This window comes from Solanum dulcamara, chromosome 9 (genome assembly GCF_947179165.1).
Source record: "Solanum dulcamara chromosome 9, daSolDulc1.2, whole genome shotgun sequence".
Classification (NCBI taxonomy): Eukaryota; Viridiplantae; Streptophyta; class Magnoliopsida; order Solanales; family Solanaceae; genus Solanum; species Solanum dulcamara.
The window spans coordinates 27,146,501-27,162,872 of NC_077245.1; the positions used below are offsets into that span (position 1 = coordinate 27,146,501).

A 16,372-nucleotide genomic window follows, 5' to 3' on the forward strand; every position below is an offset into this window, starting at 1 on the left:
TAACCAATATTTTACTTATAAATTCTGACTCGTTATCATAATTTTCTCAACATAATTTTTTATTTTAGTCACAAGTGAAATAAGTCAGATACATACGTTAGAATAAAAAAGCAAGTTTTTAACTAACTAGGAGGCTTAACTATTTACTTGATGATTCCGATGTCAATATTTGCTACAAAGGTTAAAACAAAAACTAATCAATATTCTATTTTAATTGTTACCATTATATTTAAATTCTTTTTATCCTGTAAAAGATTTCCCAGCTGATTTTGATTTTTGTTCTACTATTATCTTTTCTGGTTATTCAATGATTTTTTAAATTTCAATTTAAAATTTAGTGTTTATTCTTAAATTAGGATGGTACAAATTAAAGTAGAGTAGCATAAAATAAATGACGTTAAGAGAAATGAAACAAAATTATTATTAGGAAATATATTTTAACTTGATCCTCATTAATAGATGTTAAATTTGTTTAGTTTTATTTTTTTACTTATTTAAAAGCAATCTTCATATGTTATTAAAATAAGTAATAATATTATGATTAGACAATAAAATAAGTATTAAATTAGTCCAAGAAAATTAATTTTTATTGACTGCATGAAGCGCAGCCGAGTTCTCTAGTTTAACAATAATTGAAGGACCAAAAATACATTCTCCCAGATTAATACAAAAAAAAGGCAGCCCGGTGCACTTAAGCTTTCGCTATGCGCAGGGTCCGGGGAAGGATTCTACCATAAGGGGTCTATTTTACGTAGCCTTACCTTGCATTTCTGTCAGAGACTGTTTCTAAGGCTTGAACCGTGACCTCCTGATCACATGACAGTAACTTTATCGGTAAATCGAGAAAACACAGTAATTATGCAGAGACTGCTATTAGCAACTCCTTCATTAAGTTATATATAAACGCTAATCCCGCTACACCAACTCCCAATTCCCAAACATCATTTTACGCGCCAAAAGTCGCAACTCGCAAAATCCTCTCTTCTCTTGGGTGACATTGTACCGGTTTGACCACTGATTTGTGCTCAGTTTTGATGGGTTCAAAGAGAAAATCCAAGAATTTCAAAAAACGAAACCTAGGTTCTGATGATTCTGGCATTTTCCAGCATCTGATCTCAGTCCTTCAAACTCCACAGGTCCTTTATTTCATATTATTAATCTTCTATTTCTTGGTTTGCCCTTTTCCCTAATTGCTCTTTAGAGGGGTTGTTTGTGTATTAATTTCCCCCTTACTTTTTTCTTGGAAGGGATTGTGAGTATCTTGAAGTGGGTGGGGGGGGGGGGATCAAAGATTGTTACTTTGAGATAATTTTGTGTATTTTTTGCACTTACGATTATTATTTTTTAGCTCATTTTAAGTTCGCCCATGTTTGTGTTTTTTTTTGTTTGATGAACTGTTTGGTTTTCTAATTTCTAGTTCAATGTACTTTTGACTTGGTTACTTAGCTTCTTTGCAGCATGCATTTGTATTCTTTATCTTCATTCCTTGTTGATTAGATTTGTTGAGAAAATAATCAATTTTGTGGGTTTAATTGAGATGTAGAGCATGTTTGGATTAACTTATTTTAGGTGCTTTTAAGTCAAAATAGTCTGACAAGGTTGTGGACTGCATAGTGAACTCATTCAAAATTTGCTGCAGACCAGTTCGGTTTAGCTTGGCGATAGATTTACTTGCTTGTTGGTAGAAACATTAGAGATACTTTATATTCAGATTTTGTAGAGTTGATGAATTTTCAAGTTGAAGTTTCTGGATGCTTTCATGATTTATGAAAAGTTTTTATCTTTTTTGGCTTCAGTTATGTGTTTTTTGGCTTAAGATGGAAACTGGACACAAGCTCGTTTTCTTACTTTTGTGCTATGAACCCTTAGCATTGCCGGTTATCGCCATCTTAACTATTTTTAACAGCATACTAAAAATCTAGTAAAGATTCAGTGGCAATTTTCTACTCCCAAGAGAAATTGGAGAGGAAAGTGGAAGAGCTCTCAGGAATATGGAATGATTGTGAACATACACAAACATTACATACATCATAAGGAAAAAAGGGAAAAAAATATGCATTGTGCGAACATCGTATCCCGAGAAAAAAGGAAAGTAACATTATGTGATAAGAACAAACTGGTAAAATTGGATTTCAAGGTGAAACAATGTGAAAATCAAGTCTTCAGTTAATTTCCAAGTACTACTAATCTTTGGTACAACTGTGAGTCTCGAATTTACTGTATTAAATGCGCACTATTGCCTTGTTAAGTGTTTTTCTTAAAATATTCTTTAAAATGCCTGTTGATAGAAAGATGTTTGGACTAAACTAATCTACGGTTGATATATTATTTCAATTTTCTCTTTCACCTCTAATTTATTGTGCCCCATCCTTCCATCATGCAGGGTGTGAAGTTACCTGTGTTGAAAAGTTTGTATTGCCTACTTGTCCATTTCTCCTTGAACTCACCAGAAAGTCCAACATACAAACTTGATTTTGATGATTTGGACATGGAAGTTGATCACAATGGGTTTAAGGCATCAACGAAAGATATAGAAACCCTCTCTGGCATATTATTTGAAGAAATGTATGAGGGGTTTGACCATTTATTCTCTGCTCCCCGTGATACTTCTGTGAATGATCAGATACAAGGTATTTTGCAGAAGAATATGTCCAAAGATGCTGAAACTTTTTATTTGCTGCTGAGGTGTTGTATGGTCACCTTGACCTTGCTTGTATCCCAACACAATCTTCTTTTAGAAAAAGGGCAGGTCCTTATGGAGTTGCTCCGAAAGTTATGTTCAATAAACACATTTGCTGCAGGAAATAGGATGGAAATTACTTTTCAAAAATCAGTTTCTCATGCATGCACATCAGAGGATAATGATTGCAGAACAACCTCTACAGAGGACATTGTTGCATCCCTCCATTTCTTTGAGCCATCTGATCTTCATACTTCTTTCTTGTGTGCGACATTTGAGGTAATTTTCTTATTTATCTCTTGTTGGTTGGTATAAGCCTCTCGATTTGTGCTCATGAAAAAAATCTTATGCTTCCTTGTCTGTCAAACTAGAATAGGATTGACCATTAATAAGATCTGAGTGAGTGAGTGACTCAGTGTGTCTTCACTTGTTGTATCACTAGCACACGAGAGTGTAGGGTCCACACTGGTGTTGTAGGGTGTTTCTAGTTAATTCAGCAGCATGTCTAAGCTAAAAGCTTGATGACGCAGGCTGCATCTTACGATCTGGATCTACTATATTACACCTAAATGAAGAAGTATCATGAGCAGGATTTTCTCGCAAAACTTGTATATGCAAAATCTGGTTGAGAACGGAATGAGTGTAGATATTGGAGAGAAGTGCACAACTTTTATCCCCATTCAGTTTTAAAATTGTTATTGTACAGTAACGAAATTACTCAAACTTCCATGTTAAATAAGTTTCGTGCCATTTTCTTTCATCTGGGAGAGAGAGGGAGTGAAAGAGGAAAATGGGTAGCACTGTCTTTCAGTTAATAATAGGCATAAGTACGCAAGTCGGCATGCATATGATACAAAACTTCTTCTTAAACAGTCATGCACTTTCTCAGTGTTTCTTAAGAGAAGTTCTTTCACCACAAGATATCTCTTTCTTTTTGGAGTGTATGAGGTACAAGTATCTCGAGCACCTTAATTTGATCTATAAGTTATCTTGTTTTTATCCATGGCATCCATCAATTTTTGTTAGGTTTTGTAGTTCTCTCTCTTTATTTTTCTTTCTATTGTACATCTTGTAATTTACTGTTGACCTTGCCTCATGTTGTGTACTTCACTTAGGACATTTCCTTTAATTTACCCCTTACTATGGAAAATGTGTATGCAGGTTTTCGTGGATGAGCTTCTGGTGCATGGACAGTTGAGACAGTACTTTAAGCTTATTGATTCTCTAGCTTCTTCTGCTGAAATTTTATTTACACCTCATCCTGGTCCAGGAGATATAGGAATAGTAATGGAAGTTTTGTCTAGGTACTTCTTAATATCATGGTCTGATGAGCATAGGTCTGGAGATCAACTTAACAGATTATTATTGGTAAACAATGAATATTTCAAGTCCTCATTAAAAGCTCATGAATTGAGTCTGTCTGCAGCCATATCGTTGCTTCTCAACCCCATCATTCTTTCTTCCCCCAAACTAATGCAAGCACAATTGATTTCAATGATTTACGAGGCCACCTTTTTGCTGGTGGATATTCTAAACCTAAAGAGAAATCATAGACCTTTCAAATTCTTTCTCTCACTGTTTGAAAAATCAGTAGCTTTGTACATGAAACATATGTCCCTGTTGCAAATTGACTGTCAGTCATCATTTGTTAGTCATTCTTCTACCAAAGGTGCAGAAGGGAAGGTCATTCATCCCCTTTTTGAATTGTGTATATTAGCAAGCACAAGAAAGGAGATCAATAATTTAATTTTGAAGTTTGAGGATTCATCACAATCTCACTTTCTTAAACTTTTTTTTGAAATGAAATCTGACCTGATAAGTTCCTGTGTAACATTTGTCAAAGAGAGTCGGTATCTTCTAGACAACTCCTGCCAAGATGAGATTATGTCCACCTTAAGTTGCCTAATTTTAAGAGCTTCGAACAATTTCGAGGAGAACGCAATTGTGGATACAAGTCTGGAAGATATTTGTCTGCTTGTTTCTACACTGAAGTTAATGAGCTCTTCCTTGTTACAAGTTGTCTGGTGCCTCAGATGCAACTTGAATTCTGGTTGTCCAAAAACCTTGAAAGATTTTTCATCCTGTGGGGAATACAATTCTATTTTGGGAATAATTGACTGTTTTAAAGAGCTCAGCATACACAGTTCAGTCCAAAATTTATCACAACAAATGATGGAAAAAGAGTCTGAGAAGCACAAAGTTTCGAAGATGATGTTTCTGCATTTTTCAGGATTGCTTTCATTCAGTTTCTTTAAGAGGCTTGATTGTTTAGCAAAAGGCTGTTTGTTTGTTATTACAGCTATGCTGAATTTATTCATCTTTGAAGAAGGTAATTTGGATATATTCCAGTCGCTAGTTGATCCAACTCCAGACTCCTTTTCATCTGGATTATCTGCTGTCAGAATCCATGAGGTCAGGTTTAATTACTTCTTGCTCTTGAAAGAATTGATGGCTTATATTACTGTATTTCAAGCTGTTCGTACATAATACAGGCTGTAGTGGACAAGAGATCTAGTCTTGTGGTTGCATCAAAGTTTCAGAACGCAAGGACCCTGCATTCAAGTTCAAGGTACTGATATAGTACCATCACCATGTATCATTTATGAGCTTGAGGCCATGTGGTTGCTTGCTTCCACTTTTCTTGTACTAAATCTGCATTTGCATCAAATCTGGCTAACTTTGTTGGCATAAAGACCTATGTTTGTAACTTGTGTTTTTAAGTCTCACATTCTTTGAATATACTCTCACGCTTCCATGCGGACGAGCTTTTAAGCCTTCCTCTTGACTTTTGTTATTTAAGTTAAATTAACATCTATGTCCCTCTATTGTACCTATGGTTTATGGACATATCCACACTTTCTATCCCAAAATCTGCCTATGGAAATATCATCCACACTTTCTGTCAATCTGCCTTACCTATATTGCCATTTGATTTTTATGCATTAGGTAGATCTTCTGGTGTAGAGAACTCGATTTGATCCTGCCTTTTGATACCTAACTTGTATGTTGATCATATTCCTTATATTATCTGACCCTTATAAAACAAAGCAATTCCTTATTTTCTCTAGCATTATTTTCTGTGGAAAACAGATACTACTTTAAAAGTGTTGGTGTGTTAGCTTTAATGTGGTTTCATCTATTTTTGTGAGCAGATAATCTTTTCTGGCAACAAACATGTGCTGAAACTTTTCTTTTAATTATTTTAAACTTTTATTTGTTAGGATTATAGTTTCTGTCAGAGCTAGATATCTTTTATTCAAATTAACTTTCTTAGGAGTTATCTTTGTATAGGAGCTAGAACCATCAATCAGTGAGAAGCCATTTAACTAAGGAAAAAACAAATTTGGGTGCAAAACAAATTCAAAAGTGATATTGAGATCATATAGTAAGGAATTAGCTTTCTGAAAAGTCGTGTTACTATGAAACAACTTAATCCCACAGTAGATTTGCCCCATAAACATAGAAATAGTGGGACTCCAAGATAAAAAGTTGCCTAACACTATGACAATATGAAACTGATGACATGTATTTAGGAGGAATTTTTTTCTTTTGTACATCTAGCTGTATCTTTGTCTGGTATTATGGTACCAGGCTAGTATTATTCTGGATGTATACGTGAGTGAATGTTGGGCTGCTTAAGTCCAATATACATCCACAAGATGAGTGTTGTAGAGATGCCAATGTTAAGATGAACGAGTGGTCATCCAAAATTAGACAAGATTAGAAATGACAACATTTGCGAGAAAGTTCAAGTGGCACACATCGAGGATAAAATGATAGAAGACGGTCACTTGAGATGATATAGTCATGTCCTGTATCAATTGTAGATGCACTAGTCTGTAGATGTGAAATCTTGGTGAGTGAAGGTATTAAGACGGACGAAGTAGAGCTAAAGTCACTTGGAAAACACCTATAACAAATCACTTGGAAGAAAATGTCTCGAAGAACCTACAGTTTCTTGGGATCCATGCAGACTTAAGGAAAGGTAGGGAATGGAAGAAAAAGATCTATATAGGAGATACTTCGTAGTTGAGGTATGTGTTAGTCATGTTAGCAGTTGTAATTTGTTCCTGTGCCTTTCTAGGAGTTGTTTAGTCTTTCAGAAATTTATACTGAACGTCTAGTACTTTTATGTTTTAAAAATTGAAGTTCTAGCTGTTGCAGGTTATAATTTTGTACTTTGTTGTTATCTTATTCATGCTCACCTCACCTCCCTCCTTTACCCCTCCTGCTTACCTTATTCTCTAACTGATAAACACAGAAGGAAGGGAGAGAGCTCAGCGCTAAGCACCTCTGAGCTATATAACAATGAAGATATTGAAGCAATGGAAGAGGAGACGGAGGAAACAACCAACGGGAAAATATTTCTCAATTGCAGATTGCAAGCTGGACAAGTCCCTGATTTTGATGACTTAGCTGATTTTATCGAGTGCAAGCAAGGAAAGGACTACTCTTCTTGGCTAAAGCATCGCCAAGAATATCGAAAGTTGAAATGTGACAAGATGGCACTGTTAAGGTGGAAAAGGAAGAAGAAATCTTGGAAAGTCATGAAAAGGAATAAACCTTGAATTAACTTGGAGAGTTTTCTTGGAAAGGGAACTGGTGAGTTGAAATTCCAGCTTGCCAACCGATGCTACTTCTGCCACAAGCACACAGAAAGTGTCAACCACTTGCTACTGCACTGCCCAGTTGCCTCAGACCTTTGGAATATGTTTGCTGTTTTTTGGTCTTTCCTGGATCATGCCCTTCTGTGTTAGGGATGCTCTTGAAAGTTGGAGTTCACTGGAAGTTTACAAAGCCAACCATCAAGGGTATCTGGATGATGATCCCTGGTGCTATCTTTTGGTGTTTATGGACAGAGAGAACCAAATATTTTGATGGAATTTCAACTTCTAGAAATCTTTTGCGAGGCAGATGTCTAGTTAGCCTTTTTAGCTGGTCCAAATTGACCCTTGTATATAATTTAGTACTCTTCTTGGATTTTGTTAGCTCTATAGTTTAAGAAGAAGCTACAAATCCTTATTTTTGTGAGCTCAACTGATCTATCCTTGTAAAGCGTGCATCTTCTTGATGCCTTTAAATGAATCTACTTCATCAAAGAAAAAGTAGAGGAGACTGGTGAGTTGAGCTTCATTGTGTTGACCTGGACATATATTAGGATATCGCCAACTGAACAATTGCTGTTGAATGATGTTTTGACAATGCTTTCCTCAGTACATGTAAGAAAATTGCTTAAAGGGTTTTATTTAATGTCTGCAGTCTCATTTAAGTAGGGTGAAATCCGAAGACAGATATGCTTGTAAGTCGGATCCTAGCAAGTTAATGGAGCTTCCTTTTGTCCTTATTAAGGCGGTGAAATGGCTATAGAGTCCAGGAAACTGCCTCTGCAACACGATTAAGCTGATATTACATCTTGATTTAGGCATAGCAGAGTTTGGCATGCTGACCTTGAACTTGGTTCAAGGTACCAGATGCTTTTACGGATAAATTTATGGGCAAATTACACCAGACGACACTCCCTAAGATATGTTTACCACTTTTTGGACCTAACTTTATAAAATAACCCAAAATGGCCCAATTTTAACAAAAAGGCCATATTTGGTGTGATTTTCCCTAAACTTAACACACCTCTCTTCTGAAAGAAAGAAAATGTCTGAAGAAGTTCTCCTCTTCTTACCTTTCAGTTTTCAGGTCGGCTTCTTCAGGCTTCTACATCTTCTGATTGAGGTAATTAAGCTATCTTGTTTTTGAATGATATTATCGTTTTTAATTACTTGGAATCTTCTTAGGTGATTTCTAGGTTTATTTAGGATTTTAGGGTTGCAGCTATGTCGTATATAGGGTTCCGGCTATGTGTATGTACGTTGTTTCTTGGTACGCAATCTTTTGATAAGCTATTGGATGTTGTTAGTGTTAATATTACCTGGGGAATACGTCACCAGTTCCAGCAACCAAGCTAGTTAGCATATTGGAGAAATTGCTCAAGGTAAAGGCCAAAAGAAATGTGTTGCCATTGCCAAGGAATGGAGATGTGATGTTTACTCATGCAAACATCAGTTATGCTTAGAAGGAATTTGGATATAAACCCACTACAGATTTGCAGATGGGGTTACAGAAAATTTTTAGTGTCTTTTTTCTTGGATTAGCTGAATGAATTACTTGCAGTTAGGGGGATTTATTATGCTAATGATCTCACAATAGTGTTAATGAACTGAGGTTCCATCAAAATGTGCTTCCATTTTTTCATTCCTTCTATTGCTCTTTATATGATTGTGCCAAAGGTGCCTAGTGCATGTGTAGTTTTATGATTTGTTTGTATTCTTCTTTTATTTTAAATTCTTGATAAACAAGACTCTAAGGGAATCAAAAAGGCTTATGCAGTACACGCGGAAGGGTGGGGGCTTTTTGCATTCTTGCTTTTTATTCTTTGCAATGTGTTTATCATTTAGGTGTGTATGTACACAGTTTATGTGTTGATTTCTTCCTCTTTTTTTTAAAGATTATGCGTTTCAAAACGATTTCTCACGCTGATGGAAATTTTTTAGGTAAAGTAAATAAGGTTGATATGACGTCTAGCATTGTGTCTGATGCTATTCCGATTTCTAATATAAGCCCGATTTTCATGGATAACAAAGTGCAAAAAGACACAGATGTGATGCCGATTACAATTGCGAGTACAATCCCTATTTCTCCCCCAAAAAAGATTTTGAAAACCTACTGTTTCAAAAAAGAAAAAGGGCTCTTAACCTGATGAGCAAGTTGTGAATATTGATTCAAGTGCAAAGGTTGCAGTACCTTCCATCCGAGTAACACGATCACAGTCTAACAGCCCTTCTGAAAATCGTAATCAAAGTGAAGTTGAAGTTGTAGCAATGCTGAGTAAAAGGCATTGAAGTGTTGTGGATGACAAAGAGATAGATGATCGCCCAACAAAAAGTTCGTGGATACAAGTAGGATCGATGGACTTGACCAAAAGGTATTTCGTGAAATCTGATTTAGTATATTTTTGTATTTTCGCATTGTTAATGATTGTTAATGATAGTTTTAGGTCTTTAGGTCTAGTGGACATTCAGTTTTGTTTCTAGTTGCTTGAATATTTCTTTTTCACCTTTTTAGAGTTTCCTTTAGAGTTGGAGAGGAGTTGTGCTACTCATTTTGATTTATTATGTTATCATATGTTCCTCTGAATAAATCCCATGCTGTTTCATTTGACTTATCTCAATAATTAGCTTGAAAACATCACTGGATTATGTAAAACTGATGCTATTAGGCTTCTTTGCTTTTGGTCTTCTGCTTCCCCCTTAGTGTGATACTTTTTCTTGTTTCATTCATATATATAGGTGATGTTACTGACATGAGGTAGTTAGTTTTGAGTGTATCAAATTGTATAATCAGTGTATAGTTTATGTATAGTTAAGTTGTGTGCATTTGCTTTGGTGTATATTTCGTAGATAGTCATTGTATATTTCATGTATAGTTTTGAGTGTATCATAATGTATACCCACTGTATAGTCATGTATAATACTGTACAGCCTGTGCATAGTACTGTATAGATTACTTATACTCTCTTCATTGTTACATGCAAACCATTTTTATTTGATTTCTTTTTGTATATGCAGAATGGTGGTGGTTTTTATATTCAACCTAACAAACATGTACATCTTATGTTTAGTGTCCATACTCATACCGATTTCGTGAGTGTGTTGAAGAATACATTGAACAAGAGGCAGTTCAAAATGTTTGAACATACTTGCTTTGACTATTTTGTTGAACTGCCTGAATTCATTATTCAGAATCAACTAATACATGCATTGTTGTTGAGGGAGGTAGTTTCGGATAATGTGAATGATTTGTGCGTTAAGATCAACGGTACCATCTTGAGGTTCTTTCTTAAAGAATTTGCAATCATGACTGACCTTAATTGTTTTGATGAAAATCAAAGAGTGCTGGATATTGAAGAATCAAAGTCGTCGTTGTATAAATATTTTGATAGTCAAAAGGTAACAAGGTCTGAGTTGTTGCAATGCTTCTTGAAAAAGCCTTGAAAATCAGACAACGATGTATTGAAAATGACCGTGATGTTTTTCATTCACCTTGTCTTATTCTCAAATGAAAATGAACATGTCATCCAAAAAAGCGACTTTGATCTAGTTGATAGTGGTATGTACGAGACATACCATTGGGACAAAGTGGTTTTAGAAGCTACCTTGAAGTCGATGCGTGATAAAATAAGGAAAATAAAAAGTATGTACAAGATTTGGGGTCTACCACTTGCATTTCTCACTTGGTTTTATGAGTGTTCGTGCAATTTGGATTGAAATATTGCTACTCGAGTTGGCATGAAATCTCAACGAATAGTGAACTAGAAAGTAACCAACAGACCTTCTCTTAATGATCTTAAAAATAAGAATATTGATGAGATACTATATTTACTTTTGATATATTTTTTTAATTTTTCTACGTAATTTTATCATTTTTATTAATGTATTTTACTTGTTTAGTGGAAGGTGAGATATATATGCTTCAGGGCTTTTATGATGATATGTGCAAATCTCATGAAGTACATGATGATTCTGATGATTGTTGCACCCTGCCTCCCAAATCTGTTAGATGTCCTGTACAGAAAAACACCGAAGAAGAACCTCCTGTGATGCAAGCTCCCCCTTTGAAGCTTGATGATTTGAAGTCTGAGATCAAAGTACTCAGGAACAAACTTGGAGTTGTAAGATCTGTTTACCTTTATGCAGTGTAATATTAATTTTACTCATATACATTTTTAGTTATTGGACTTATATGTAATTGTGTGGGTTGGAGATTTTTATTTTAGTATTAGTTTCTTCTTTCTTTTAACTTTTGTTACTTTTTTTTGTAGCTTAATGATAAAGTCACAACTCTGAATGCCTTTGTGGTATCTTCATTCGAAGAACTGTTCAAACTTATGAAGGACAAGAAAATCGAAGAATTTGATGGAAATGAGCATTATCGAGTTGATAAGATGCATACCATGAACTCTCCCTCTATTACACAACTGATTATTGTGGTGACACCACAAAGGGAGTAAATGCTTCTACTGGTTAGTTTTTAAGATTTCAAGTTGTTTTGCGTATTTCATTTTTGTCATGATGTATTTATTTTTATTTTATCAACACTTTTTATGCATTGTTTTATGCTTTGTGTAACTTAAATGCACAAGCAGCCACAGTTGAACAAGTTGCTGCTCAAGTAACTCTTGAAATTAAGTCTCTTGTTGCTGTTGATATAAGGTTTAGTAATTTGATTTTTACTTGTTTAATAGGTGCTTCTTGAGTTTTACATTATTTTTGTCCTGATGTTTCTTTTTTAAATAAAGTTGTGGATTCAAATTGGTTGTCGAGGAAGATTCAGGAGTGACAGAGAATATTATGCATGAACAATCCCATCGAGTAAAGCTCCCATGGACTCTTTGTAAGTCTCATTGTGTAACTGAGTTTGATTCAGACGTGAGTACCTTGCCAATAGAAACACAAAGTGTCATATTTAATAAAAAGCATCCTTTTGAGAGTGATGTTGATATGCATGTTCTTTCTGAATTGTTGAAGTCATTTTTAAAGTGGATTAAACAGTGAAAGGGAAACAAAGAGTAAGTTGTCTTCACAAAGTTGTCTACTCTTTTTTTAAATTACTGCATTTTGCTTATTTTGTTTCTACTGATTTTAAAGGCAACTTTCACTTGATCTTGAAGTTTATCTTTTGAATGCGAAGGGATGGTTCACAAAGTTGTGCACTATTGGTGATGGATTGAGCAACACAGTATGATTTACTTTCCTTCTCCTATGAAATTTTTAAAACTTTTTCACTCTTTGATTTAGTGTGATACTTTTTCTTGTTTAATTCATATATATAGGTGATATATATAGGTGATGTTACTGACATGAGGTAGTCAGTTTTGAGTGTATCAAACTGTATACCTAGTGTATAGTTTATGTATAATTAAGTTATGTGCTTTAGTGTATATTTCATGTATAGTTAAGCTATATATAGTTTTGAGTGTATCATAATGTATACCTATTGTAGTCATGTATAATACTATATAGCCTGCGCATAGTACTGTATAGATTACTTATACTTTCTAGTATATGATTATGTATTTTGTATTTTGTTATTTTCAGCACCTTGATATGATCTTTTATTATCTGAGGAATAAGGGAAAGTATGGTCCTAATATTAACATGAAGTTCACAACAACTGATTTTCTATTTCACAATGAGTTGTTTGATCTACATACAAAGTTTGTTCAAAGTAAGAAAGATAAAAATGTACTTTCAGCGGATCATATTGTAGCCGAGTACATTCTTGGCTTTGTTATGGATGCCAATATTCCTTGACATACAGTCGATCATGTGTTAATGCCAATTCACATAAAGAGTCGCTGGGATTCAGTGTTGGGTGTCTTCACTGTTAAAGATAGGTGTATTTATGTGTATGATTCGAAGCGTGCTGTCGTGAATGATAAATTTGTTCTTGATGTCATAGCATCATATGCTGAGCTTATACCTATTTAACTAGAGACAATAGAATTATATATATATAAAAAGGTATTGATTGTCTTAGCAATGCATATTTTGGAAAGGATTTAGCTGCATCTTTGGATATCAAGCTTGTTGATGGACTACCACAACAAAAAATCGCGTAAGTTTATTTTTTTGTGTGTTTTTTTCTGCTAACACTTGATTTATTTTCTTATTTTATTTTTTTGATAACTGTAGGGACTGTGGTGCATTTGTAACAGCCTTTGCTGAGTATTTCGTAATGGAGAAACCTTTTCCAAATCCAAAAAAAGGTTTTGATGTCCAAATGATTAGTTTAAGATATGCAATTTTATTGTGGGAGTATGTGCAATTAGTGACTCGGAGGTAACTGGCAGAATTTACGGTCAAAGGGATAACAAAGAAGAAAATGATGGCAAGACCAAAAAGTTATCACTGTTGTACTAGTTATCTTGCTTTTGCTTATTTGTTGATCTTTGATAAATCAAACGTAATTAGTTTTGAGTTTTTGAATGTTTACTATCATTCAAGGTAACTATGAAGCGATGAGATTTTTATTTTTTTTTGGACATTTTTTTAAACAGAATATACATGTGCTATGCATAATTTCACTTTTATGTAGAAAAATGTGTTGTGGAGATTTCATCCACATATACGTTAGATATACATCTTTATACAAGAACTATACATTCATATACAACAACTATACATATCATATACATCATCTATACATTCAGTCTACATTATTTATAGCATTAACTGTTATTCAAGAATGTACCATCAAATACAAATTGAATATAGACGCAATTAAACCATTTATTCATCTTCTAAATTAATAGTCACATTAATTAACAACAATTTTTCAAAACTCAAAATCAAATCAAATTGTATACTGTATAGAAGAATGGTATAGTATGTGTATATTCATGAAGTATCAGCAATTTTATCAAACAAAATACATTAAAAATCAAAATGGATTTAACAATTTTAATTTGGAACATTCTTGCACTATTTCCTATTGTGCCCTTGTTGCCCACAAGATGAACATGAAGTATGCACGTTTTTTCTTTGTTTCTGTAAACCCTTTTGCACTCTTGTTTCTTGGATTTCCTACACTTTTTCCTCTTTGGTGGTAGAACGATTTCTTCTAGAATCTCTTTAGGAATATCCTATGTACTCTCATCTGGAAGAGGCTCAACAGGAACTTCATATGTTTTAATCATATACAGGGGCGGACCTACATGCAGCCTAGGGGGTTCATCCGAACCCCCTTCGTCGAAAAATTACACCGTATGTATAGAATCAATTTGTTGTTTTATGAGTATATATTTAACAATGAACCCCCTGAACACAAGCCAAAGACTTGGTCCAGTGGTAAAGAGGTTCACGAAATTGCAAATTCTGGAGCTAAGTCTGCGGGTTCGAGCCTGGGTAGCAACATTTTCTTGTTCATATTTTAGTTTCAGCCAATTTTAATTTTTATTTGCTTAATAAATGAAACGTCCAACCCCAATATTGTAATATTAAACTATATTATATGTGTTTAATTATTTTACATTAATATTTTAGAGCACAACATAAAATGAATTACACTTTACAATAAAAAATTTTCTATTTTTATAAAATTAAGTAAAAGTTATAACTTTTTTTGAGTTTTCATATTTAAAATTTAAAAAAAAATTCTCCCATACTCATTTTAAGTCAAACATTTAATTTTTATTTGATTAAGGAATAATATGATTATAAGTAAGATTAAATAAATAGGATTGGATTTTGGAAGTATTCTCTTATCCTTCTACTACAGATTAGTGACCACAACTTAAGAAAAAATATGCCTTTAACGTACAAATCAAGAATTAAGAAAATCCTCATTATTAAACTTTCATTTAATTATTTCTCTTATTTTAATATATTTTTTTGGATAGTATAATCTTTTGTGTTCCTTATTTAGTTTCAAAAATTGAATAATGTATTTATACAACAATGACGGCGACAGAACCCATAATTAAAATTTTAAAAATACATTTTCTCATAATGATTTTAATATTATGTCAAACGCGTACTTTCTCTATTTTATTGTTAGTGTTGAGCTAAAGTTGAATTTTATCTAGTTGCTTATATTTGATCCGACCCGTTCATATATGACCCGATTCGATCTGCTTATTTGTGGATACTATTAGCGTGTTTACTTATTTTTTTGAACCCCCTCGATGAAAATCCTGGTTCCGCCACTGATCATATACTCCTTTGTTTAGTAAAAGGAGCAATACTCTTCTCCATGCACATATTTCTTCTTCAAAACTGCACAAACACGTGACATGGCAATTCATCAATTTGATACTTCTCACAAGTACACGTTCGTCCTTTCAAGCCCACAATGTGCCGTTTGACCATATCAATCACAGTGTATAAGTACTCACTTGAAGAAATTACCTAAACATTTTCAAAAATACAGTTAGTCACCTGTTATACAATACTTATACATACATTATACAATATGTATACAAACTGTAATAAGCAGTTGTTTTACCCTCATTCGTGCCAACGTTTGCATATTCTCCAATAGAATTGTGTTGTATTTGTTGAAAAGTTTTGTTGTTGAGTTAATAGCGATTTTCTTGTTTGAGCAATTTCACTTTTTGATCAAAGTTTTCATGAAATCTAACAACCCGAGCATCGGTATCTCTCTTGCATCTTTATTTTTAGAATTAATAGACTCAGCTATACTTGAAGTCATAACCAAGCCTCTGTTGACTCTCGCATGCGCTCTTGACCACCTGTCATATCCAATTTCCATCAAATACCTTGACACCCTAGAGTCAATTTTATTCAACTCTGCTATTAGATGATCAAATGGTTGAGTCGTGTAGCTATTGACCATAAAAAAAAAATATTTTTTTAATCTTGGCTTGACTCTTCCTGAAATTCTTTTTAATATTGTTCCATAAATGTGTCACGATCTGAATCCGGGTCATGATGACGCCGACTATAACGTCCGAGTAGGCAAGCCAAACTCAAGACAAACGGAAAATAAATCTCATTTAATTAAATAACTAATAACATAAGAAGACGGAAGCAAAAGAATATAACCAAAGAAAAGTCGGGCCAAAGTATAGATATGTAATTACTATAAAAAATATACAAAAGATCTGATAGTGACCAAAAA

At 33.9% G+C, this 16,372-nt stretch overlaps 1 protein-coding gene across 3 annotated transcripts; it reads left to right on the forward strand.

Annotated features, from left to right (window-relative positions):
• The first annotated feature begins 842 nt into the window (after positions 1-842).
• LOC129903337 (uncharacterized) lies at positions 843-13,746 on the forward strand. 3 transcript variants are annotated; one of them, XM_055978870.1, is made up of 9 exons: positions 843-1,136; positions 2,384-2,959; positions 3,842-5,092; positions 5,173-5,249; positions 11,182-11,402; positions 11,553-11,753; positions 12,030-12,469; positions 13,290-13,348; positions 13,426-13,746. In XM_055978870.1, the coding sequence occupies exons 1-5, from the start codon at positions 1,035-1,037 to the stop codon at positions 11,189-11,191; spliced, it is 2,016 nt and encodes a 671-aa protein (XP_055834845.1). In that variant the 5' UTR covers positions 843-1,034; the 3' UTR covers positions 11,192-11,402; positions 11,553-11,753; positions 12,030-12,469; positions 13,290-13,348; positions 13,426-13,746. The 3 variants fall into 3 exon arrangements, with proteins under 3 accessions (XP_055834845.1, XP_055834843.1, XP_055834844.1); XM_055978868.1 differs by lacking the exons at positions 11,182-11,402; positions 11,553-11,753; positions 12,030-12,469; positions 13,290-13,348; positions 13,426-13,746 and adding exons at positions 6,942-8,407; positions 9,226-9,368; XM_055978869.1 differs by lacking the exons at positions 11,182-11,402; positions 11,553-11,753; positions 12,030-12,469; positions 13,290-13,348; positions 13,426-13,746 and adding exons at positions 6,945-8,407; positions 9,226-9,368.
• The last annotated feature ends 2,626 nt before the right edge of the window (positions 13,747-16,372 follow it).